Raw genomic sequence first — 26,458 nt, forward strand, 5'->3', positions numbered from 1 at the left:
TTCAATTTTCCTAGCTGCACATCATGACATGTCCAACCACAGACAGTTTTATGGCAGTGTACTCTTTATACTTACAAATACTGATAACTGTTCACTTAAACCTTGAAAATACTTATGCGGACCTGTTCCCCTTTCAAGTAATTGCATGCCAAGAGGTGATCTTCAGAAACATTTTGATACTGGCTTGTCTTGAGTCATTGGTGGCCACAGAAAACCAAGCTTCACTCTCTTCAACAATTATCTGCTTGCTTGCTGAAAAAGAAGCTGATATACTGCTGATAGTGCATGAACTGCACTTGCTATCAAAGTCTGTCTTTCTAAGGTGTGAAAAATCTCGGAAAACAAGCTTTTGTAATTGTGTAATTACTGATGAGAGCAAGCATGGACTATACCATGTTGTATTTTTATGCTGTCATACTGACTTCTGTATCCCTACATTTCTAAGCAACAAAAATGGGGTTTAAATTGCTGCTCTCTCAAGCTATGCTAGATCCATGTTGATGAACTGCTCTGCAAAGCTGCCTTGCAATTGGCCCCTATGGTTCAGTACCATGCCAACAAACTGGAAATGACTTTAGCTAAAGCAGTGCTAAATCTCATGGCTGTTCTCTCCTCTGCCATGCAGAATTGTTCATGCAGTCATTGTAGGAAGTTCAATGCCTTTTCTTTTAGGGGATGCAGTTTTCCTTATTGATGGACCATTACTACTGCCATTATTTCTATAGTCAGAGGGCACAAAAGTATGGAGCTTGACCATTGACATAAATGAATCACTGCTTCAAAATGAGACCATGGTTATGCTGACTATTTGCTTCCCTTGTGTGTTGGACTAACAAATGACTCCAGATGCTTTGCCATATACAGATCATATTTATTGCCTGGGAAAAAAAAAACACCCCAAAACAAAACCAAAAAAACCTGATCATCAAACACTAAGCTACAGTAAAATACCAGAGCAATCCTAGCCTAGCCTGCCTGGATAAAGCTAGCAGGTGTTTAAGTCAACTGCAGTCTTCTGGAACAGAATTAAAATTTGTGCTCTTTGGAGCTGCAGTTCCTGTGGTGGTTGAAGGCACATTTTTGTGTGACATGAACAAGTGAAGCCCCTGTGGTGATAAGGTGCAAGCTACTTGTGATAGCATTTTAGGATTTGCTCTTAAGCAATCACATCATTTTGGAAAAACTAAGCAAAGTGTTCTAGACAGCTCAGCCACTGAGAAGGTAGTGGACAGTGGAGGAAGCTCTCCTCATCACTCTCTGGGTAGTCCCAGGTCTCTGCATCATTCTGGCTGATCCTTCATCAGCTACAACCTCAGCAGTAAGGTATGGCAGAAACCTCACCTCTCTGCTTTTCAAGGCAACAGAGTCTGATGTCAGTCTGTAAAGCTCTGGACTGGACCTTTACTAAGCAGCTCACCAGAAGGGTGACACCATGGGTGAAAGCCCACGTCTTGGCACACAGTATAGATGAAACACTTGCAGCAGGGAGCTCATGGGTGATTTGGCTCCTTGCCCCTTGCTCAGATGGCATATGAATAAAACAAAGGCTGGTCCTTTAAAGCAAGGTGGGTGTAATTAATCCAATCTGGAAAGGATTCGGATTTTAAGTGGGGTTTTTTTGTTTGATTTGTTTGTTTGTGGGGTGGGTTTTTTGGTGGTTTTTTTTTTTTTTGGGGGGGGGGGGGGGAAAGGAGGGGAGAGTCGTGGGGGAACTTCTGTTGCCTTGAAGTTCTTCCCACCTTGGACAATTTTTTTCTTTTGCCAAGTGTTCTACCCACAGCCAACAGAGAACCATAAAATCCTTGACCTCTGCCACCTGCTGGAGGATTTTCTATTGGAGGCATATTTACTCCCTATTCATCTGAAATCAGTTCTGGGGGCAGGAATTCTGCAGCTTTCTTCCTTCATTGCCCCAGTGTGGGGCTCCAGTATATGATTCCTGATGGAGTATATAGTTCACCTATTTACATAACTCCAATTTAAGCTTTTATCCTGCTACAATGCTTCTTTATTCCTATTACTCAAAGCAGTCCATGTTTCTCAAAGTAAAAAAAAAAAAAAAAAAAAAAGACAATTTGATACAAAAATGACAGCAGTTCAACACAGTTTGACATCCAGAAAGGTGAGATTTTCTCCCAACCCTTCTCTTCTCTTGGCATCATTTTATCCTACCAGATCATCTCTTTCCTCACTTCTGTGCATGGGGCCAACTCTGCACTGCCCCTTTCCTTTCTATGATGCCACTTGAGAAAATCAAAATGTTAATGGCTGAGCAAAATCATGTTTCTCTCCCTGATGGATCATTTCTAGAAGAACCACTTTCAATCAGCTCTAAATAGTCTTCTGTGAGGAGGGCTGCTGGGTGCTTAGCACTCATGAAACCATGACCACTTACATCCCTGTCTATCTGTGGCTTGATGTAGTGGTAAAAATCACACTTCAGCTGTATTTCATATATGCAGCTCCAGGTACTTAAAAGCATTTTTGCTTTCAGCAGTGGTGAAAAGAATAGGATGATATGAGAAAAACATAGGTACCTCTTCTGAATTTCATTAGAAATCCTAGCAGAGATTGTTTTGATCTCCCTACAGTCTATGTTTCACATCAGCTGTTTGTTGAAGGATGACCAGAGGGGGAAAAAAATCTTGAATTGCAATCCATGCCAGATGGTTTTCACTCAGCAAACTTCCATCACTTCAACCAGTAACTAAAAAGGGTAACTTAAGCTGCATCCCGGCTACTGAGCTACTCCTTCCCTCAACTTATTCAAAGCAAGTTTTCTTTGACTTTCAGCCCTCATTTTGCCTTTTTTTTTTTTTTTTTATTCTTTGCACCTTTAAGCCCCTCTTGGAGAGCAAGATACTTGATGACTGTAGTTAAGGTTTCAAAACTCCACCAGAAAAGGCAACTGATGGTATCTGATGAGAAGCAGCAATCACCATTCAGCCATCAGAAGCCTTTCTGTCCACATAAGCAGGAAACTTTTCACAGTTCGAGTTTATTGCCTGTGCTAGCTAAAGGCCACAAAATGCTAATGTTAATGCTACAAGCACATTACTGCCTCTTTAATTTATTTCAGCTAACTTCTGTTGATGGCATTTGGGTAAGCTAAACTGCCAGTTGAACTGAATTTGTTGTGCAGTTCGACGTAAAAACCATGCTGGAAATAGATCTGTATTCAGAGGCATCTAATTAGGAAAACATCATGATAGTCAATGCAAATGTTTTCCAAGCTCTGCATCTGTGCACTGTGCATCAATTGCATACTGAGATTGCAATATCCATTTTCCAAGTTACAAAAGCCATCTAATGAGGAAAACATGCACTTTCAGCCTGCCTATGTGAAAGAAAGAGCAAGCCTCAGGTTTTGGTGCTTAAGCCTCAGTGTGTAAATTTTCCATGTGAAAAAAAAAAATACAATAAGAAGGAAAATAAGAAGGAAAATTTGTGGGGCAGGGTGTAGCAAAAATCAGTGCAATGTTTATTTGCTAGAGTTGTGGTTTAGAAATGCTTGCTCCTGTAGCATTAGGCTGCATACAAGTGTTGTTTGATATGCAAGGTATCAACCCAGAGGGATCACTTTTCCAGGCCCAAATCCTATGGACTACTCTGTGCATGCTGACCCCTCTTTTCTTTTCTCTATGTATTAAAGTACACAAAAATGTGGATACATATACACATATATGACTATACATATATCTACATACATGCATATACATACACCAAAAAAGTTCTGCTCCTTCCAGAGTAGTATGCAGGATTCATGACCTTGGGGTTCAGCTTTCAGATAGAGCAAAAATAAGGCTGACACTGCATCAGATTATCCATCAGTTACATTAAAGCACAATCTTTCTCACAAACCCATGGTGCACCCATTTTTTCAACCTACTTCAATTACCCTATGGAGAAAAAGTGAAGGCATTTGCCTTCTTGGGCATGCTTCCAGATGTGAGATCAACTCCTTTGTGATCTGATCTCTTAGACCTGGTGAAGGTTACACATGGGCTAGGCTGAGCACATGAGTAGCATGAGGGACAGTGTTTTCTATATAAAAAGTTAGTTATTCCTTTATATGCCTCTCCTTTACTGCCTTTCTGCATCTTGCTATTGAAGGGAATAAACTTTCTACTGTGGTGGGTTGAAACTACCCCCCCAACATAAAATCCTCAGACCATTTGCAAATGAAGCTGTGTCTACAAGCAAAACTACAATCTAGAAATATGGAATGCAATGAATATGTACAAAATAGACAATATTTACATATGTTTACAATTTATAAACAGCACAAGAAGCCCCCTGGACAAAACCAGGGGGTTACTAATAGCTTCCCCCTCCCTGCTCCCTTCCCTCCCCTCCTGTAAAAAGTAAAAGAGAGAGAGGAGAGAGTAGGCTGTTAGTACTTAACCACAACGAAGAAGAACACAGCCAAGGTCAGCAGAAGCACCAGTTAGTATCTGCCAAAGTAAGGAAGCCAAAAAGAGAGTTGGTTTACAAATCTAACTTTATGTTGGTAATCAGACCAATGGGATTATTTAGACCTTATCATTGTTTCCCCTTTTACATCCAATAGTAATTTACTTACAGTCTATCACTTCCTACTCGCTCTGTGGAAAATTTTCAAGGTACAGCTTGAAAAAATTTTCAAGGTACAGCTACCACATCTGCAAAAGATTAAAAAAGATATTAGAAATGTCAGTAGTCATTAAAAACCTTAAATAATTTTTTTAAGAAATCCTTTTTTGTTTGTTTTGTATATACCAACATTAATTGCTACTGACACATAATAAAAATTGGCTAAACTATGTTGTGGTGTATTACACTGAAATACCAAATTTTGGATAAATTAAAAAATAAAATAAAATAAAAGTTTAAAAATTCAACAACTGGACTAAAATCCACATATTAATATTTTTACATGCATAGCATTGTTTCTTGGTGAAATTTTTTTGGTGGTGTTTTTTGCTAAAGCATTCAAAATACTTTGAAAGCATCAGAAGTGCTGTAGAGTGTTTTTTTTTTCCTGTGCCTTTAAAGTGTTATAAAAATCCTTAAAGATCTGTGCAAAACCTCTCTGAAAGAAATCAACTCGCTTCTAGTGACTAAACCTGACTAAAAATAACTATTCCCTCAAACTGAAAAGAACAAGCACTTTGTATTCAGGTTCATTTGGGGATTTGATTATTCTTTTGAAAATGATAAAGAATGGCAATCCTGAAAACCCAGGCAGAAAAATAGGCTGATCTCCTAGGTCTGTTTAGTTGCTGTCATTCAAGACAACAGAGCTGGTATGTAATTTATGGCCCCTCTCACATCTGTAGAAAGCTGCTTTTTTTTTTTTTTTTTTATGAAGAGCTTATTAAAGAAGTCACTGCAATTCTATTTGTAGAACAAAGGGGTCTTTAATGGTTCACAGCCTTATTGGACTATTCAGCTGATGTGCATTTCTTCTGTTTGGGGAATAACGGTGTGGTAACCAAGCACTCCGCTTAGCTGCAGAATGCACTGCTTTCAGGAAGCTAATTTGTATTGGTTCTTGATGAGATTGAGAAAATTACCATGGTCATTAGGGAAACTGAAAACACCATACATTTTCATCTACCTGTCCTAGCTCTAGTCTATACAGCATACCATTTACAGCTGTAGTGCTTCCCAAGGATCTTTCTGCTTATAAGCTCTAAAAATCCTGACTGGCCATCGGTCTTTAGAAATGAGCATAGAAGCAAAGCAGTCTCTGCAGCTCCTACTACTGAATGCTGTAGAATATACTATCAAAGTGCAAGGAAAAATGAGGAATAAAGCAAATTAAAGTCAAGAGTTTAAGCAGATATTTTCTCTCAACTGATATGAAGTGTCATAGTCTTACAAACTTACAAACTCAATACCTTTTTCATGATTAGGCTTACTGAATTCAACAGTTCACATTAAAGAAGGATGTTCTCACACACACCTTTAGTGCACATGTCCCCAAACATCTCATTTTGCTGCCTCCTGAAGCTCTTTTAAAACAACCTTACCAGTAGTTTCATGTTACCAAATCCTGTAATTATAAAGGTCAGCCCAACACTGACTGTGGCAGTTCACAGGCATTTTTGAACTGGATTCTGGAAAAGTAAAAGAAAAAAAAAAAAACATCAAACAGTTTGTCAGATCTTTGTGGTAACAGTTCTTGACAAAGCCCTTTAAAACTTTACTCAGATATAAACTGATTATGGTTCTTGTACTTTAGTTATTTCCTAAGAGCACCACTGTGGCAAAACATATTGAAATTGTCTTCAGGGACTCTGTTTTTAAATTTTGAACAGTTTAAAGTGTATTTACAGATTTCCTCCCTAATTGTTTTAGAGATAGCTCTTTTTTTCTGTTATATATTAAAGAGCATAAGAAGGAAGGGAAAAAAAGTGGAACCCTAAAGCATTTCTACATCATTATCCTTTGATTAATGTACTTAAGAGTGTGTGCTACCCATATGGTTTTATCATAGAAAGGTTTGAGTTGTGAGGGATCTTAAAGGTCATCTAGCTCAAACTCCCTTGCCATGGGCAGGGACACATCCCACTACACCAGCTTGCTCAAAGCCTCAACCAACCTGGTCTTAAACAGTTCCAGGGATGATGCATCCACAACTTCTCTGGGCATCTTTTTCCAGTGTCTCACCACCCTCATAGTGAAGAACTGCCTAATACTCAGTCTAAATCTCCCCTGCTCTAGTGTAAAACCATTTCTCCTTGTCCTATCATCACATGCCCTTTAAAAAGTCACTCTCCAGCTTTCCTGTAGACCCCATTCAGGTACTGCAAAGTTGCTGTAAGGTCTCCCTGGAGCATTCTCTTCTCCAGGCTGAACAGACCCAACTCCTTCTGCCTGTCCTTGTAGGAGAGGTGCTCCTGCCCTCTGATCATCTTGTGAGATCCATTACAAAAAGTACTGGCCATACTGAATTAATGAGGCCTTTGCCTTGAGGACTGAACATCACAGCCTGGGCTTTAGGCATATCCTCATTTTGCCTGGTGATCTGAGACTTGTGGTTGCAAAAACTGGAAGTTAAAAGCCTTGCTGACAAAGCTAATAAGGCTGTGAAGAACTGAATTACACAGCAGTGCACAGAGGAACAATTGGAGAAAATAAAAATTCTGCTGGAAGGTCTGTGAAAAATGGGTGCAACATTTGCTGGACGGGTATGTTAACTTCTGCTGTCTGTCTTTGCTGCCTTCTCCTATTTTCATCTATTGACTTTTTTAGCTTGCTACATAAAGCAAACAAGTGTATGTAAGTGTTTCTCCTAGACTTTAACGAAACTATTGATGAATACTCAAAATCTCAGGATTGTGGAGCTAATTTATCCTGCAACTTGTGAACAATGTGCTTTATGTTTCCAGCTGCTGTGTAGTAGCCCAGGTGAGTGGTGGTGTTGACAATCTTGAGGGGTGGAACCTGGACAAGCTTGAGAAGTGGAACCTGGACAAGCTTGAGAAGGGCCTGTGTGCACCTCCTGAGGTTCAACAAGGCCAAGTGCAAAATCCTGTGCCTGGGTCAGGGCAATCCCCAGTATCAATACAAGCTGGAGGGTGAAGTAATTGAGCAGACTTGCAGAGAATGACTTGGGGGTGCTGATGGTTGAAAAGTTGGACATGAGCCAGTAATGTGCATTCACAGGTCAAGTGTATCTTTGGTTGCACTAAAAGAAGTCTGGCCAGTGGATCAAGGGAAGTGATTCTGCCCTACTGATTCTGATTCTACTCTGCACTTGTTTGGATTCCTGTGTCCAATTATAGGATCCCTAGCACAGGAAGACATGAATCTTTTGGAGTGAACTCAGAGGGGGCCACAAAAATTAGCATCAGAGGGCTGGAACACCTTTCCTAGGAAGAAAGCCTGAGAGAGCTACAGCTGTTCAGTCTGAAGAAGGTTCTGAGGAGACTTCATTGCAGTGCTTCAGTAACTGAAGGCAACTCACAAAAGAGGTGGAGACAATTTTTTAGTAGAGCCTGTTGAGACAGGACAAGTGGTAATGGTTTTAAACTAAAAGACAGGAGGTTTAGACTGTACATAAGGAAGGAATTCTGTCAAAATAGGGTTGGTGAAACACTGGAACAAGTTACTCAGGAAAGTGGCAGTTACCCCATTTCTGGAAACATTCAAGGTGAGGTTGGACAGGACTCTGAGCAACCTGGTCTAGTTAAAGATCCCCTCTAATCCAAAACATTCTGTGGTTCTATGATTCTACAAGCTCTTCCACACATGCTATTGCACAGTCATCTCCTAAGGCAGATGGTGAAATATGAGTCACTGAAACACTGACCAAGGCAGAGGATGGGAGAAGGAGAGGGTGAATCAGTTCTCCCAACTCTGGAGTGCAGAGCTGACCTATGGTACTTGACTCTACACAGAGAACTCTATTGTCACATATGTACTTTTTTTACTATGTGTATAGAACATTTACATGATCCCAGATACAGACCCTTATGTTCCACAGACATTGGTACATCACAGGGCTGTCAGATCACATTTTCCTTTAATGACACACTTAAAACTAAAGCACTGCATTTTAATTTTTTTTTTGCACCAGAAGATGCCATTTAATTATTTTCCTTCTCCAAAGCCTATTTTGCTTTGTGTTAAGTTTCCTCCAGCAGACATTTTTTGCTGACAAACTCACATTTTTGTCTTTTAATAGGTCACTTAGGAAAGATTTGGGAAACCACTTTTCCCTGCCTGTACTTAAGCCAGACCTCAGTGATGTTAAATGAACTCCTTTTAATAATTCATTGTGGCAGAATCTGGTTTACTTTTAGCTAACTCTTACAGAAGGAAAAAGGCATTCAGCTTCTGAGCTTCATCTTGCAGAGCTGATGAATAGCTCCCAGGCTGCTGTCCAGATGGTCCTCCAAAATGGACTGCCAGAGAAAATCCCCCACATCTTCCCTTCCCTTTTTCTCCTGACATGCAGAGTACAACACCTCCATGCCTTGTGCCAGGAGCCCTGATACAGGAGGTGATAAATGGAAAAGGCAATTACTTGTATATTTCCCCATTATAAAGAAAGAGAAGCCTTTCACCTACTGATGGACAGATTTAATTAATCCTTTTCTCCTCAGTCACCACAGACAGTAGCAGATTTCAAACCCCTGTGTACTCACCAAACAGAGGAGCTGTGTTATGCGTTGCAGCATTTGGGACTGCAATAAGACAAACAACCCAAGCACAACCCAGAAAAATAGCAGTAGCTTTCCATAGATAGGAGAAGTTTCAGGTCTGGGCAGCACGAAGCATCCAGGAGAAAGCTATGAGAAAGCAGCAGTTTGTGTCCAGATAACAGTAGCCCTATTATAGCTGTGATGGACTAAGGCTACTTAAGGTAAAGCAGGGTTTGCAGGGGAGGATTACAAAAATCACAGAATTATAGGGGTTGGAAGAGACCTCTGGAGATCATCCAATCCAACCCCTTGCTAGTCGAGGTTCACCTAAGAGCAAGTTGCACAAGACAATGTTCAAGAGGGTTTTAATGACTCCAGAGATGGAGACTCCACAACCTCTCTGGGCAGTCCATTACAGTTCTCCACCACCCTCAAAGTAAAGAAGTTCTTCATGTTTAGATGTCACTTCCTATGTTCAAGTTTGTGCCATTACCTCTTGTCCTATCACAAGACTGGTCCCAGCCTTCTGACACCCACCCTGTAAGCATTTATAAACATTGATAAGATCCCTTCTTCAGTCTTCTTCCCAGGCTAGAAAGTTCCAAGTCCCTCAAGCCTCAAGAGAGATGTTCTAATCCCCTAATCATCTTCAAAGCCTTTTCCTGTACTTTCTCAAGCAGTTCCCTGTCCTTCTTGAACTGGGGATCCCAGAACTGAACACAATACTCCAGATGAGGCTTCACCAGGGTGGAGTAGAGGGGAAGGAAAACTTTTTGGCCACAACAACACATTGCTGCCTCATGATTGGGCTGTTGTCTGCCAAGACTCCCAGATCTTTTTGCAGAAAGTTGCTTTCCAACAAGTCAGATTTCCAACTGGACTCTGTGCCACTGACCACAACCCTCTGAGCTCTATTCTTCAGCCAGTATTTCTTAATGTAGCTGGAATAATAAAAGGTAAAAAGACAAGTTTAGGGTACAGGTGCCCAGAAAATCACCTGAGAAAGAAAGCATGTGTGTTTTTCCAACCTTTGCTCTAACAAAAGTTATCTCCCATACACTTTGTCTCAATTCTGTTTAAGTATAAAGCAATATATTACTTAATACCTGTATTTGAATTGGAGGCACCCCAGTTATACCAGAAGTATTCCTGCATTTAAATGTGTGTGCATATATACATGCCTGACACAGTGTGTGCAATACATAAGAGATGTTAAACTATATCTGTATCTGTAAACAGACATAGCCTCCCACCCCCAAAAAAACCAACCAACCAACCAAAAACCAAACAAAAATAAAACCCCTCAAAAAGCAGAGACCAGTTTTATCAGTAATGTAAAACAACATAGTATCAACAACTGGAAAAGGAGCAGTATTCAATCTGGCCAGCTGAGAATGTGGCCTGTAGCAGGAGTTTCCATGATATGGAAAAAGGGAAGCAGAGATCTCTCTCTGCAGGAGCTCGCTGGTGAAAGCCATCTTGTGGAAGCTGTAGCTACTTCAGAGGTTAACTACAGGACATAAAAGCTGTCAATAGCCCCTCCCAAGTGTAATGGCATTGAAAAAAGGTTTCACAAAGCATGGAAATTAGTGTCAATTAATATTACCTCATGGGATAGCCTCTCATGAGACATGATTAAATGGCACTTAAAGCTGTTCCTAACACCCTTATTTTTGTAGTCCTACCACTCTTCTATTTGTAAGTCAGGAGCTGTTTTTCTGCCATCTGACAGATGCTGTCTGGGTTGGCTGGGGTCCAATTCATCATTCAGAAGCACTTATGAGCAGCCACATGAACACTGCCCAGGTCTCAGAGGTAGCCAAGAAGGGAAAACAGACGACTTTGGTAAACAGTTCTTTGGATTACACTTTGACTTCAATTTGTCAGCTGCACCTCTACCAGCAAGAAAGGAGAAATGGAAATGTCACAAGAGATTGTAACCTTTAAAATGTATGTGCATTTTCAAAAAAGACCCCAAAGCCCCACACAAAAACATGTCTGTGTACCAGCCTGCAGCAGTCTTTGCAGCCTTCAATGACTTTCCCATCACAGCCTGCAGTCCTGTTGCTCCACAGTGGCACCTGACCTTGGGAGTCTGTGAGTGCAGAGTGGCATCAGTCACTCCTCCTGGAGTGTCCCCAGAAGGGAGCACCAGGAGTGAGTTTCCACCACTGTACTCTCCACAATCTCTGGAGCATGGTACACAGGAAAACTCATCACAGCCTGCCCCAAGCTTGTCAGCTAACAGCATGACCACACCATCAATTTTTAATAATAGAATTGCAGCTTAAATATTTTTTTCCCTTTGTGACTGGAAGGCGTTTTTGGCTACATGTGTCAAAGAAATGTCTATGTCTGTCCTTTGAATCTTCTTTTCAGGAGACTGTTCAGCTGTTTGAACAATTAAGCTTCCACCTGACATCTTCTGAGTTGGCCAACAGTCTTAGTTTGTGCAAATCACGGGATGTTTTCTGTACATCTGAAATACTGTTTTCAGATTGAGGAGTATTGGCATAAAGGTGTCTTGGAGTAAAAACCTACAGATGTTCTGGACATATTCAGTCAGCACTGGAAATTACTTGCATAAGGAAAATTATGTCTGTACAAATAATGTAGTAAATACTGTAGTTGAAAGAGAAGGATAAATAGAAATTAACTTTTTTTTTTTTTTCCCTAACAGTATAGGAAATATTAAAAAAAAAAAATCAGTCAATTTTGCAAGTTTTTCTCCAGGGTAGTAGACTTTGTTATTAGCACTGTCTTTTTAAATTTCTTTCTTTAAACAAATGCATTGATCAGAAGATATTTTCAAGCACTCTGGGGAATGTTGAGAGGTAATTGACATCCTTCATTGTTATTTTAAAATTAACACTTCTTCAGACAGAGTATATTTAGATTTGGACTCAAGAGTACCCTGCTGGTTGAAAACATGAGCTATAAAAGTTATCTGAAAGTCATTAAATAGACACTCTTTCCCAACAAGGTCATTGGCTAGCAAAACATCAGAAAGTTTCTGCACACTACAAAGCACATCAAAAATAACTAGGTTGCAAAGCCAACCAGCTGAAGTGGGGAAATGCCAAAATTAGATACCCCTGCAGTACTAATGGTACTTGCTTTTCTGTGATGAAATGTGTTATGACACAGGTTTTTGACTTCAGAAGCCTCTATCCTCCCCATCCCCAGCCCATTCCTATATCTATGAATGGGAAATTATTCCATATTTTCCTTTATACTACCTGTATTTTATTTAGAATTCACTGTGCAGAGGCTGAACTGAGTACAGAATTATTCATTAGTTCCCTGGAGATTTCATGATTCTAATTTAATTTCCTGAATGCTGTCATCAATGTCCAAGTGCTCCATAAATATTTCTCAGTTTCTCTGCATTGGGTCAGCATGAGATGAAGCTGCAGTTGCCTGTACCATTCAACAGAGGAAACTAAGGTATAGGGAGATGAAGGACAAACTTTCAGCTGATTTTTGGGACCTCACATTATAAGCATATTTGGAACATATTTCTAGCATTATCTATATGAAAAGCTGAGGTGAAACTTGGTAGATGGCTGGATAGGAACATGTGTTAAGCCTAAAGCCAGAAGATTCTCCATGACACCCAGCAAGGTGTGCAATCCACGAACCAGAGGAATACGATTTCTTGTTCACACACGTGGAAGTGTTTTGCTATCAATAGCAAAGAGCAAGGCAGGTCCCTAAAACTGAGGCACTGCAAGTCCAATTCTGCTCCCAAGTAAATTCTGGTTTGAAATGACAGAGTAATTTAGTTCAATGGAGACTTCAGGAATTATACCTTCCTTGCTCAGAGCAGGACCAGCACACCTCAGGTGCCTTAAGGCTTGTACACTTGAATTTGGAGAACCTCCAAGGATGGTAACTCCACAACTTCTTTGCACTATCTGCCACAGAGCTTGGTTGAGCAGAGTCAAGCCCTTCATGAAAACCAAAGAAGACTGGAGTCTTGTGTTTGCAGAATGACTTTTAAGAAAGCATCTGATCCCTACAGCTTTCTGTTCCTCACAGGTATGATAGAGACCACATAAAGCATTCAGTTTTCTGAGTTGTTTGCTTACACTCCTGATACATGCTGTAGAAGTGCTACACTAGCAGCTTTCCTCCATGAGATATACAGATTCTGAGTGTTTAGTACTAGAAAGGCTGCAGTACTCTATTCAGAGAGTCCAATCCTCTCAGAGAAAATAAGATTTAAATTAACAGCTCAGAGGCATCTGACCTTCGTATTCAGACATCTTTGAGGGGACATCACATCACTGTCAAAGCCACAATAATATTTGACACAGCCACTAAGTTTTTGATTTTGATTAAAACTGCAAAAAGGTAGAAACCATACTGCTAAGCATCATCTTGACCCAGGCATCAGCTGTGGATAGAGGCACTTTGGGATATGATTCAATGGCCATGGTGGTGTTAGGTCAATTGTTGGACTTGATGAGCTCAGAGGTCTTTTCCAACTGAAAAGATTCTATGATTCTATAATTTTGTCTACATGGCAAGATCTGGCAAAAGTAAAGTTGTGGCAAATTTTCTGACTTTTTTTTTTTCCCCCTGAGAGGACCATGTGTTTTCTCTATTTCAGTTGTCTGCCTGTTTCTTTTATCCTAAAGCCCTGCTAAAGCCTTTGGAACTTCAGTGACCGTAAAATTAAGGAAAGGTTTTTCTTATGTCAGACCTGAGTGTGTAATTTAATGGAAGCATGCAGATTGTGAAAATCAATTTCTGTTATTAAACCATGTAAGAAAGAAGCCAGTATTTTGCTAGGGGTAAATGGTAAAGACTTGTTCTTTTAGCATGTGGTCCAGGCTAATGTTACTTACTGAGCTCTAGAGACTGCTTTCAGAGTTCACATGCTGGGAATTGTTTCATTTTCACAGAGGTAATGTGCAATTTTCCATCAGGAGCCATACTTTTTGTCAGCATTTGGAAGTTGCCCCAGGAGCTGGGATATACCCTGAGCTCTGACAAGTTCAAACACATCAGCACCAGCTGATTGCTCTGCTGGTTCAGCTGCCTGGTCAGTTGAGCAGTTGCTAATTTATATGGCAAAATTCCAAGCCTCTTTCAGACCCAGCACACAGAGCTAAAGAAGTGCTGCATAGTCTCACTGCAGTGCTAGCCAAGTTGTTTTCACTCTGGACTCAGTAGTGGCTAATTTCATCAAATCTGCTGAGATCCAGTCCTTGTCCAGCCTTGTGCTGGCTGCTCTCTTGTCAGACAATGCAGCATGGAGAAAACATGTCAATGTGATAATCACTTTCTGTTCCTCAGATAATGTGAGTGCTGGAAATGCTTTTGTTTGCCTCCCAGGGCAGAGAAGGGAAACATGTAGTTTGCTAGGAGAATAGAATTTCTGAAGGTTGCCTTTAATTTAAAAAGGAAAGAAAAAAAACTAAACCCAAATATTTCTTTTCTGATTCCAGCCTGTTGTTGCTGTAGATAGTGGCTTGAGCTGCTTCCAGACAGTTTAGGGAAGCTGCCAAAGTCACCAAACGGTGGGAATCTGCCTTGGTGTTGGGAAGAGACTCTCAAAGCTTCCACCTAGAAGCTGAATCCCCACAAACCTCTGCTAGACTCTGAATTCAGGAGAAAGAGGCCACCAAGAGGTGGGTGCCATGGGATGTCCATGTCTGATTTAGTAGCTGATTTGCTGGCCTTGCATTCAGGTATCTCTAATTTTTCTAGAGCCAAGTCATCGAACTAGCGGGAGATCAGACTGGTTTTATGTTGGAGGTTACTGAAAATGAAAGACAGTCATGAAAATTTTGGGCCCACTGAAGCGGTCTTTCCCAGTGAGAACTCTAATCATCAGGCCATGCTGAAACAAGTCTATTGAGAATAATCATAATTGGAAGCAGCAGTCTTTTGAACAAACATTCTCTTTGTGACCTTGTCAGCCTTGGTATAAAGCTTTCTGCATATTCCTGAGGAGGCAAACACTGCCCATCTCCATATCTACTTTTTGTGCCACCTCTGGAAATGGAAGTGGGTTTGCTGTGCTGTTAGGAGGGGATGGAGCAGCACTGAACACAGTTCCCAAGGACCTGAAAAGAGGTTCACAGCTTTCTGTACTATCAAGGTTGATGCAGAGCACTTTCTAGTACTCAGACTTCATCCAATTAATTTTCTTTTCTCCTAGTCCTAGTAAATGGCACCCTTCACCTTGACCTGAACAGTTGCTTCCAAATGTCTCTGAGTTGTATTTAGTGCTGAATGGATTAAGTTCAGCTTCATGCTGTAAGTAGTAAAGAATAAAATATGAAACTACAAAAATAACCAGAAGACATTGCCTCCTGGATAGGACAATATTTGCTGAAGGCTGGAGCTTAAAAAGTTAAGATCTGCCTATGCATCCATACATAACTAAGACAAACACTTGAGAATGATGTGACTGGAAGTTGTTCCATGCATCTTTCCCTGCTTCCTTCCATCAAGTGGAATGCAGTGGCAGCAAAAGGGTAGTGATGACAGCTTTCATGTATACATTCTCTGTGCACATGATGAAGAGTTTGTGTGCATGTAGGAATGTGTATGCATGTCTGCACACTGTAATCACAGATAAACTACACATGGTGCAGGTCACAGCCAGCTCTGTGATGCCATCCTGACATAAAGAAATAACCTGCAGTCCCACCCATTCCCTATGCACCATCTCCCTGTGTTTTGTCTGGCAAACAACTCCTGCCATGGGCCAGTGAAGAGCAGCCTAAATCCCAAACATATCCTGCATGCTGCAAGCCACCCATTGGACCAAATGCATGATCGGCTGCTCACATCTCTTTTTTAGCTGCTAAACCCCAAGTGATCCTCAAAGACTGTCCTGAAAGCAGCTCCATCCTCTCTCTAGAGTCTTGTCTTGACTCTCTTTGTAACAATGGCAAAAATGCAGAGTTATTTTCAACAGGCCCTCATCAGTTCTGTGTTGCCTATCGCTTTGGTTCATGGCTCCTCCACCTGAGGTGCCTCTGCTTATAAATGCCATAAAGGGTTCACCTTCAAGGATGATGACTTAATTAGAAGCGCAAAGAGCTACGGCCCAACATGTCAGAGACTAATGAATGGGCTTGTGTGTGGTTGGTGAAGAGCAGTTTGCCAGGGTATCTGTTCATTTCTGTATGTGCAAGATGAAATAAAACTGAAGCTGTCGCCATTTTTAAAGAAAAATCTTATTAGGGTCCAAGTGAGGATAGCAGAATAAAATAAATGATGCTTGGTACTTCATCTGTTTGTCTGTAGGTTCAGGTGTGATTATGTAGTCTGCTATCAACTTTAATTAAGCTTTCCCTTTGCTTCTGACCTTGGGGCTTTAAATATAATTTGTACTACAGGAAAGACAGGTGGTATGAGCTCTGTGTTTTAAAGTTCAAATTCATTTAGGTTATATTTAATTTAAATTTCCTTATGGAAGCATATAATTTTACTATTACCAACGCTGGAGCAATTGCACAGAGGTGAAGAAGCTGGTACAGAGCAGAGTCTTACAACCCTCTAATGCTTTTCTCCACAGATTAAAAAAAAAAAAAAAAAAGAGTATCTCTGCCTGGTGCTTTTGGTATACTGTCATTTAAATCCCATAGTGCTGAATGAGCTCCCACTTCCCTGTGAGTCTCCATCTACTTAGACAGGCAGAAAGGGACAGCTGGGCATCAGTCACCTGCATGCTGGTGTGTGAAAGTACAAGTGGGCTCCAGCAGACTTGCCCTCACTTGAGAACAGAGGTGAGATTCTCGATGCTATAAGCTTATTTAATCTCTCCAGTATAACAGGAACTTTTTTTGTGGCATGGGAGTGATGTGGATCCTCTTGGAGGACTGTGAGCTGCAGCCCTTTTTAAGGCAGGCATAGTCGCGCCGGTTGTTGGACTTCAAGCCTCTAGTCTGAGTCTTATCCATTGAAGCCAAGCTCTCTGTCTTTAAGGTTCTGAGATGTTGAGAACGGTGTACCCTGGGACCTGCTTTGAACACAGTGAAGATCCTGGTGCACCTTTTTTGATTTTACAGAAGCAGGGTGGTGGCAATCCCAGGAATGGGTACAAGGTACAGGGGTGCAAGAACTCAGAGTGGGGCAGCAGTCATGGAGGGGGCAGCATGAGAGTGGCATAAGAGGGACTGGGATATGCTACTAGCAAAGACAAAGGGAAGAAAATATTCCCTAGGATCCAGACGTAGCTTCAATGAATTTCTGCAAATTCAAATGCCTCTGAAAATTGAGGGCAGAATAGGATATGAAGAAATGATGAGGTCTGCAGGGGATGAGAGGAGAAAGGATTTTCTAGATCTCCATGAACCTGCTATGCTTTCTTTATGAAAAAAAATGCACAATCAACCATAGCCAGACTCTAACTGGTGGAAAATTATCACAATATATATTTTGATGTGTGGTTAGTATTTTCAAGCAGCTGGCTGCAATGCTCTCTTCCCTCCCCATGCTACCAAAGCCCTCCATAGCACTACAAATAGCACTGAAATCATTGCTCACTTTATCAAACTATTGAATTAAGTTAATTTTATTATCCCACAGGGACTAGAATTGTTAAAGAAATAATAATGGAAAAACTTTGAAGCACAAAGATGCAGCTTCCCAGCATCACAGAATGGTAGGCTTGAAAGGGATCTCTGTCCAGGATATCATCCAGTTGAGTTTTGAATATCTCCAGAGAATGAAACTCCACAACTTTTCTGGGCATCTTGTTCCAGTGCTCTGTCACCCTCAAAGTAGAGTAGTTTTTTTCTCACCTTCAGATAGAATTTCATATGTTTGTGCCCATTGTCCTTTGTCCTGCTGCTGGGAACCACTGAAAAGAGTCTGGCCCTGCGTCTGACCCCATCCTCTTGACATCTGCCCTTTAGATATTTTAAGCACTGATAAGATCCCCTCTCAGTCTTCCCTAGCCTAAACAGACTAAAATCTCTCAGGCTTTCCTCATAAAAGAAGTGCTTCTCTCCCCTAATCATCTTTGTTGCCCTCCATCCAGCAGATCCTTGTGTCTCTTGAACTGGGGAGCCCAGAACTGGGCACAGTACTCCAGGTGTGGCCTTACTAGGCAGAGTACAGGGGAAAGAGAACCTTCCTCAACCTTCTGGACACACTCTTCTCAATCCACTCCAAGATACCAGTGACCAACAAGAGTATGTTGCTGACTTATGGTTAACTTGTTATCCATCAGTTCTCTCAGGTTCTTCTTACCAGAGCTGCTTTCCAGCAGGCCAACCCCTAACTCGTACTGGTGCATGGGACTACTCCTCCTTAGGAGCAGGACCACCCTACATTTGAACTTCATGAGATTCACCTCTGCCCAACTCTGCAGCTTGTCCAGGTCATGCTGGATGGCACCACAGCTTTCTGGTGTGTCAGCCACTCCTCCCAGTTTTGTATCATGAGCAAGCTTGCTGAGGTTACACTCTGTCCCTTCACCTAGGTCATTGATGAGTATGTTGAACAAGGCTGGACCCAGTACCGACCCCTGGGGAGCACCACTAGCTAGAGACCTCTGACTAGACTGCCTTGCTAATCACAACCCTCTGAGCTCTGTCATTCATCCAGTTCTCAATGCACCTCACTGAACTTAATTCAACTGAGCTTAACTGAACTTGGGCACTATTCCAAAATCATATTACCGCATATACTGCATCCAGCTCTGGACCCCTCAATACAGGAGGGACATGGACCTGATGGAGCAGGTCCAGAGGAGGGCCACAAAAATGATCAGGGGTCTAAAACACCTCTCTTATGAAGACAGCATGAGGAAGCTAGGGTTGTTCAGCCTGGAGAGGAGAAGGCTCCCAGGGAGACCTAATAGCAGCCTTTTAGTAACTAAAGGGGAACTACTAGGAGGCTGGAGAGGGACTCTTTATGAGGGTCTGCAGTGATAGGATGAGGGACAATGGTTTGAAATTAGAGTAGAGTAGATTTAAATTGGATGTTAGGAAAAAGTTCTTTACAATGAGGGTGGCTGGAACAGGTTGTCCAGGGAGCTGGTTGAGGCCCCTTCCCTGGAGATGTTCCTGGTGAGGCTTGACAGGGCTCTGGGTGGACTGATCTAGTTGAGAATGTCCCTGAGCTTCAGAGGTCCCTTTCAGCCCAGGTGATCGTATGATTCTATGTTAAGTTTTGATTATGTTTCCTTAATGCCAGTGTTTCTCCAGGTTTTCCACTTTATTTTCCTATTGTGTTGTGGATTTCTCTACTACCTCACCATTATGTGGTGTCCTTTTATTAACTAGCCATCTTACTCACTTTCAATTAGAGTCCAAACGTTTGAACTGTGAGGGGTATTTCATGGCACCTTCAGTGGGTGCTTGTGAAGGGGAAAATCATTCACCTCGGAGGGCAAAGGCTCTTAAAGCAAAGTCAAGAGAAGGCTGCTGTGGGATGGGGAGCTGTTGTGCCAAATGCCCCTGTACTGGGATATTTATAATGTCCTTGTCAACCCTGAAAATAGTTAGAGGTCCTTTTTGAGTCAATTCTAGCACCTTCCTGCCCTGAAATCATGAAACAAAGGAGCATAACATTGATTGTGAAAAAAAGGAGGAATAGTTTAGAAGAAAACCCCAGGGAAGTGCACTGTATGACAACACATAGCCCATTACCCCCCTGAGCAGTGCTGGCAGTGTGTGCTTGGCTGCTGCACTTCCTACAGAGGCATTTTCTTTCTCGGGAGGTGGTGAGGTTCCCCTTGGGAGGCTCAGGCAAGCCCAGAGAAAATTAATGGTGAAAAGCACTTTCTTCTCCCTGCTGGAATGCCTCATAGTCGACCATGAGAGCACATTAAGCAATTGCTGTGACCTAAAATGACCTAACATGAATACTGTGACAGGCTGTCCAAACTGTATGCTTTTTTATCTTTGTACCTTTCCTTTCTTTTAAAAGAGAGCTCCTTTCTCAGGGAGAATTTTCTGGCCAGCTCAGGAAAATGGTGTGCTGATGGAGTTTGCCCTTCCAACTGCCCTCTTTATCCCATCTCTTCTGCAGAAAAAAAAAAAAATCAGAAACCCCATGATAAAAACACCCAAGCCCAACCAGCCAAATAAAATGATTTTCATACATAGCTGGCTGTGCAGACAAAGGATGGTAGCCATCAAAGTCTAAAGACACTTATCTCAAATTACTTAATGCAAGGAGTCAGATAGAGACTTACTTCCATTCACCCACCTGCAACCCTGAAGTGCCTGAGAAAGTGGGAAACCTGGAGCTCTTCTGGAGTCTCTGTTTGTCACAAATAGTGGCCCAGGGTTGCTTTTCTTTGTCTTTCAAGCATGTTATTTGGTGCAGTAATATCTCACCTTGCTTGTAACTCGTAACTCCTCTTAGCTATGGTAATGCTGCTATGGAGCTCACCTGGTTAAAAAAAATAATTGATCAAAAGATAAACTTTAACATGGTCAAAATTTTTTTGGTTCTGACTAGGAAAAGCAAGCTCCAACCTGAAAATAAGGAGAGGGAAAAACCATACTGAGTTTCATGCAATTGTCTTAATCAGACAATTTAAATGAAACAGTAATGGAATTAAGGAGGATAAAAAGGTTCTTAGAAAAGGCAGGAGTGAGGGAGTTGCTAATCACCTGAGACAAAAAGGGAGACTTAATTACTATCTGTGAATCATTAAAGGGTTAGTTGAGGTTGGGGCATGGGGAAAGGTATAATGTGAAAAAGAATGACTCTCTCTAAGGAAGTATGATTTTTAGTAGGCAGAAGACAGAATTTTAGCTCTTAAATTCATCTTTTGAAGTAGTCTCCTATCACCCTCAGGATTAAGATGGAGTCACAGTTTTATGCAAGATGTACTCATGTTGATACCTTGATGTTCTTCTAATTTAGGGCCTATCTTTTGAGATCTCATGCTGATGCCAACTGTTGCTTTCACTTATGTGAATGTTTTCCAAGAAAGCATTTGATACAATGGGGGAAGAATATCATGTCGGGATGCAGCTAGGTAGTATCCTTGGATTTCGATTGTTCTCTTACAGGCAAATGTATAAAATGGTGCTAGTAGGGACACATCACGTTTTTCTCTCATCTTGGTCCTGTGAACCAATGCATCCTGCAGGCATTTGACTGTTCTCAGCTGTATTGATCTGAGAAAAGAGATTACTTCTACCTCCAAACCGTGACTAGATGAGAATAGGGCAGGCAGCTTCTTAAGGCTTCTCTTACACATTTACCTAGCTCTATTGATCCAGTGCTATTTGGAAAACTTAAAGCCAATAAAACCCCCAAGCCAAGGGGACCATTCACATGTTTATCATTATATGTACTTGGAGCCAGGTGACCTTGTGTTAAGCAACAGCCCAGTTCCACTCTGAGTTTAACCAGTAGGAGACATACTTTGAATTTCTTTGATTATGGGGCCCCCAAAAGTGTCTTTGCTTCATAAGGAGGATGAATACCAGGCATATTGAATACAGATGAAGAGAAAAGCTCATTAAGAATGGTTGGCATTTTTGAGGTTGTAAACCAAATGTAGATTCAGGGACATATTAGAATAGTGTCACTATCACCTGTCACCAGGAGTTCAGGATTTCCTTTCTCCATCATATGGTCTTTCCTGTCTGTCACTGAAGGCAAGTTTTGGTGGGAAGTGCTGCCACTGGACCTGCCATCCTTGTGCTTGAGGGCAGCCAACTGCCACAAGTACAAATGGATCAAACCTTGAATTTGCCTAAAAACCTTTCATCTTGGTTCAGAGGACAGGAAGAAAGCTTCAGTAGAAGATGAAAGTGGCTTGAGACTCAAAAGTCCTGAATGCTACTGAGAAAAATTCAGCTCAAGCTGTGCACACCAGAGCCTTATGGAAATAAAAAAGAATTGACCTGCTCCAAAGCACAACCTTCAATGAAAGTCTTGTTTTCTGTGGACGTTTTTCAACAAGAAATAGTAAAAGAAACTTCTTTTTGCAAGTTTAATTTTGGTTCTCTTAAAAAAATAAAAAATTCTTTATGGGACAAAACCCCACACAACAAACCAAAGCAAATTAATCTTTCTTCAACATGTAGATTTTCATTGTGCTTTAAAAGGAAAAATCATAGAATCATAGAATCAACAAGGTTGGTAAAGACCTCAGAGATCATCGAGTCCAACCTATCACCCAGCACTCATGACTAACTAAACCATGGCACCAAGTGCCACGTCCAATCCCCTCTTGAACACCTCCAGGGACAGTGACTCCGCCACCTCCCTGGGCAGCACATTCCAATGGCAGATCACTCTTTCTGTGAAGAACTTTCTCCACACCTCGAGCCTAAACTTCCCCTGGCACAGCTTGAGACTGTGTCCTCTTGTTCTGCCACTGGTTGCCTGGGAGAAGAGACCAACCCCCTCCTGGCTGCAACCTCCTTTCAGGTAGTTGTAGAGAGCAATAAGATCTCCCCTGAGCCTCCTCTTCTCCAGACTAAACAACCCCAGCACCCTCAGCCTCTCCTCACAGGGCTTATGCTCCAGACCTCTCCCCAGCCTCGTTGCCCTTCTCTGGATACGTTCAAGTATCTCAATACTCTTCTTAAATTGAGAAGCCCAGAACTGGACACAGTACTCAAGGTGTAGCCTAACCAGAGCTGAGTACAGGGGCAGAATGACTTCCCTGCTCCTGCTGGCCACACTATTTCTGATGCAGGCCAGGATGCCATTGGCCTTCTTGGCCACCTGGGCTCACTGCTGACTCATGTTCAGCTGGCTGTCAGCCAGTACCCCCAGGTCCCTTTCTGCCTGGCTGCTTTCCAGCCACTCCGACCCCAGGTTGAGTGTTGTTGAGATTGTGTTCATTTTAATGTTTTTTTAGTGATTTTTTAAAAAATTAAAACACAATTTATCACTATTTTGGTCAAATAGGCAGACCAGATGGGAAATGGTTCCTTATCTAAGTGACAGCACTCTGTAAGAAGTACATACCTCAAAGATGTCTTCATTTGGCTTCTTCTGTAAGACTTCCCAGAGCTTTAGCAGTTGGGCTTCACAGAGCTAAGAATACAAGTGCAACTTGAATAATTTTATGACACTTAAATGTTTTGCTAACTTAGCACCCTTATAACAGCATAATGAGATCATTAATAGTAATGAAACTATTATACAAAACTGCATTTTTCTATTTAAAACAGCTTGAATTGAGCATGGCGCCGAATAGTTCGAATTAGCACTACCCACATTCCCACTAGCTAGGGAAATTGCAGAAGGTTCTCAGCCTGCTCAAGCACGCTGAATTTTATTGCTTTCAGAACCCAGTTAATATTTCCAGCCAGCTCTGAACAGCATCCTCATGTTGGCACCAACCTGGGGTGCTCTCTTGGTCAGAGAGCACAGAGGTAGCCAGAACATGCTCAAGGAAGCACTTAGCAAGGCAACTCAAATGTTGTTGTGTTAAACCCACCAGCTGTAGTATTTAATCATTTATGCTTTGTATAAAAGCAATATTACTTCTCATATAATCAAAAGATGTAATGCAATAATATGAGCTGACAGCTCCCGCTGTAAAAAGACTTTTTCCTTTAAAGAAATCTGCCTTGATCTTAGACCTAGAATAACTTTTCCCTCCCCTTTCTCCTGTTATTGGTAAAGCTGAGTTTTTTCCTTTTACGTAAGCGACTAATTTCTGTAAGTGCTGCTCCCAAATGGACTAAAAGGTCCCTTCCTAGGCAGTAAAAGTAACATCAACACATTTCTTCTGATCTAAAAACTATTGAAGCCAAACAAAAGCCTCTCAGTGGCAGATGAAGTGAACACAGAGGATTCCAAGTGAGTCTGATTCAGAGCACTGGGGACCTGCACTGTTCTCTCTGTCTGCCCCATGGCAGCAAAAAAGCTGTGGGCAAATGAACCCAAAGGTATGAATCCTGCTTTCCTTTTGTACCCAAGGCACAAGAAGATATTGTTGAGTACTGTATTGACATGGTTGTTACACTTAGACAAAACCAAGTACAGCAAAAGGTAATGGAAGCAGACATCACAAATAAAGGCAGAAGACCCTTTTATTTCGCATAGACAAAATGCAAAGAGTGTCTCATTAAATTAATATTAAAAAAAAACCCAAATCAAACCCCTCACTCCACTGACATCACTCATCCTAATTAACAACAAAAAAAAAAAAAGAACAATCAAGGACCCATTTTCTAATTAAGAAAAAAAAAAAGTGCAAACATGACAAAAGACTTTTTGTTTTTCCAAATCAATGTTCCTGTTAAATTCACAAATAGGGTGATTTTTTTTGTGTGTGTGTGTGTGTGAGATTTTTTTTCCCTTTTAAATCTTGTCTGATGGAAGTTCCAGTTAAAATGTTTTAGTTAAGTCCCCATGCACTTTGTAGAAAATCAGTAAAAACACAAACGCTTGTGAAGATCAGAAAACTGGACTCTTTTACCCAAAAATTCAGATATCCAGTCAGATGAAGCTCACACTCAGACAGAAAAAAAGCAAGAGAGTCTTTGCACTGTCTGTCACTCATATTATTATTTTTTTTGTCAAATATTTTGGCAATCTTCTTCTTTAATTATAAATATTGGAATTCAATAAAAAAAAGGTAGCTCTCATTGGATTTTTTTTTTCAGTGTAAATATTTACAGCCACTGTCCAACCATGCTTTTTGTTATACCAGGGTGTAAGATTTTGCGTAAGGATTGTTTCCTTTCAAGTGGCCCCGGGAGTCCAGCAGGGATTCTTGGGAGCTGCTCATTTTTGCTGCCTGTCCTAGCTCAGCTCCTTCTCGCTGAGGTAACGTTGCCACAGCACCAGGTTGCCATGACTGTACTTCTCTTGTGGAGGGTGTCTCCATGGGTATCGGCTCCAGGACAGTGGGGCGCTTCAAGGTTCGGCTTTTCTGTGGCTCCAAGCAGGCTTGCCCCAAACCCAGGTCTCTGCTCGTGCCCTGCACACCACGGTTCAATAAAAAGTCCATCCTAAGATAGGGTGGCAAATGCATGAGATCACCTGGGAAGGCAAAAGTGAAAAACAAGTCCTTAGTTACGGTCATGCTCTGTGTTACGTTCGCCTTACTGTCTGGGGGAGTTCATCAGATGGATTTGGCCACTGGGGCGGTTTTAGGATGTGCCTAGGAAAATTTTCCATGGATTGAGTAGAAAAGTAGTAGAATGTAAATAAATTACCATTGGATGTAGAAGGGAAAATAATGATAAGGTCTAAATAATCCCATTGGTCTGATTACTAACAAAGCTAGTTGTGTAAACTAACTCTTTCGTCTTTTCAGCTTCCTTTACTCTAGCAGATACTAGTTGGTGCTTTTGCTTAGCTGTTGCTGACCTTGAACGTGGGTCTTGCTGTGACCTTGAATGTGGGTCTTGTTGTGGCTAAGTACTAACAAGCTACCATCTGCTCTTTCTCTTTCACTTGTCCTGTGTACAGAGGGGAAGAGGGGGAGGAAGAGGAAGAAGCTGTTGGTAACCCCCTGGTTTAGTCCAAGGGGGTTCTTGTGCTGCTTATAAATTGTAAATATATGTAAATATTGTATATTTTGTGCATATTCATTGCATTCCATGTTTCTAGATTGTAGTTTTGCTTGTAAATACAGCTTCATTTTCTTTCATCTGAGCTGGTCTGGCAATTTTATGTTGGGGGGGCAAATTCAACCTACCACAGCCACCAAAGCAGAGTATCCGTAATCAATCCACCTGCAGTATTTATAATTGCTGCATTGTTTGTCAGCCATTTACTATGCTGTGATCTTACAGAATCAAACTCCATTTTTGCAGATCCATATGAATTCACTATTAATATTTGTTTTCACAAAGTGATTATAGTGAGAAATGTGATGTGTTTTACATGCACTCACAAACCGAGAAAGATAAATTGAAAAGACCAGGAAGGTTTTCTTAAAATCCTAAAAGGAAAGATCTTGGTTTTCATTTGTCAAAACTTGGAAAATGTGGAGGCTTGGTAGATGTCTTATTTTAAATGAAAACCTTCACAATTACAATTAATAACTCCCAATCTAGAATAGAATGGCCAAATTATTTTAAATGGATGTGTGAGTATTAAGGCTATAAAGGAATTTCTCAATAAACCATAAAAACGTTCTTGTCGCAGTATAACAATGGCTGGATGATGCCAGCCATCCATCATCACTGTGTCTAAACCACTAATGATGTCCTACCATGATGCCCATCAATATGCTGCTGATTTGTATCACCCTAGAATTAACTTGCCCTTCTGTTCCATATTTTCAAGGAAACCTCTTACTCATTTTTCCCCCTGATTCCTGTGCATTTCTACGTGAGCCTGGGTATGGCAGCCAGCTCAGTCCAGAGGATTTGCCTTTACAGATCTACTGGTGCCTTGGACCTGCTGTCTGG

The 26,458-nt window shown here is 41.3% G+C and overlaps 1 protein-coding gene across 2 annotated transcripts in view; it reads right to left on the reverse strand.

The window, feature by feature from the left end:
• Positions 1 to 24,738: 24,738 nt before the first annotated feature.
• The window catches only part of DSCAM (DS cell adhesion molecule), a 420,943-nt gene continuing 419,223 nt past the window's right edge, over positions 24,739 to 26,458 (reverse strand). Inside the window, exon 32 of one of the 2 annotated variants that reach the window (XM_054400261.1) lies at positions 24,739 to 25,079. In XM_054400261.1, coding sequence (XP_054256236.1) covers positions 24,739 to 25,079 — 341 coding nt within the window. The remainder of the gene's footprint in view (positions 25,080 to 26,458) is intronic. The other variant, XM_054400269.1, reaches the window with a different exon arrangement.

This window comes from Indicator indicator, chromosome 1 (assembly GCF_027791375.1).
Source record: "Indicator indicator isolate 239-I01 chromosome 1, UM_Iind_1.1, whole genome shotgun sequence".
Classification (NCBI taxonomy): Eukaryota; Metazoa; Chordata; class Aves; order Piciformes; family Indicatoridae; genus Indicator; species Indicator indicator.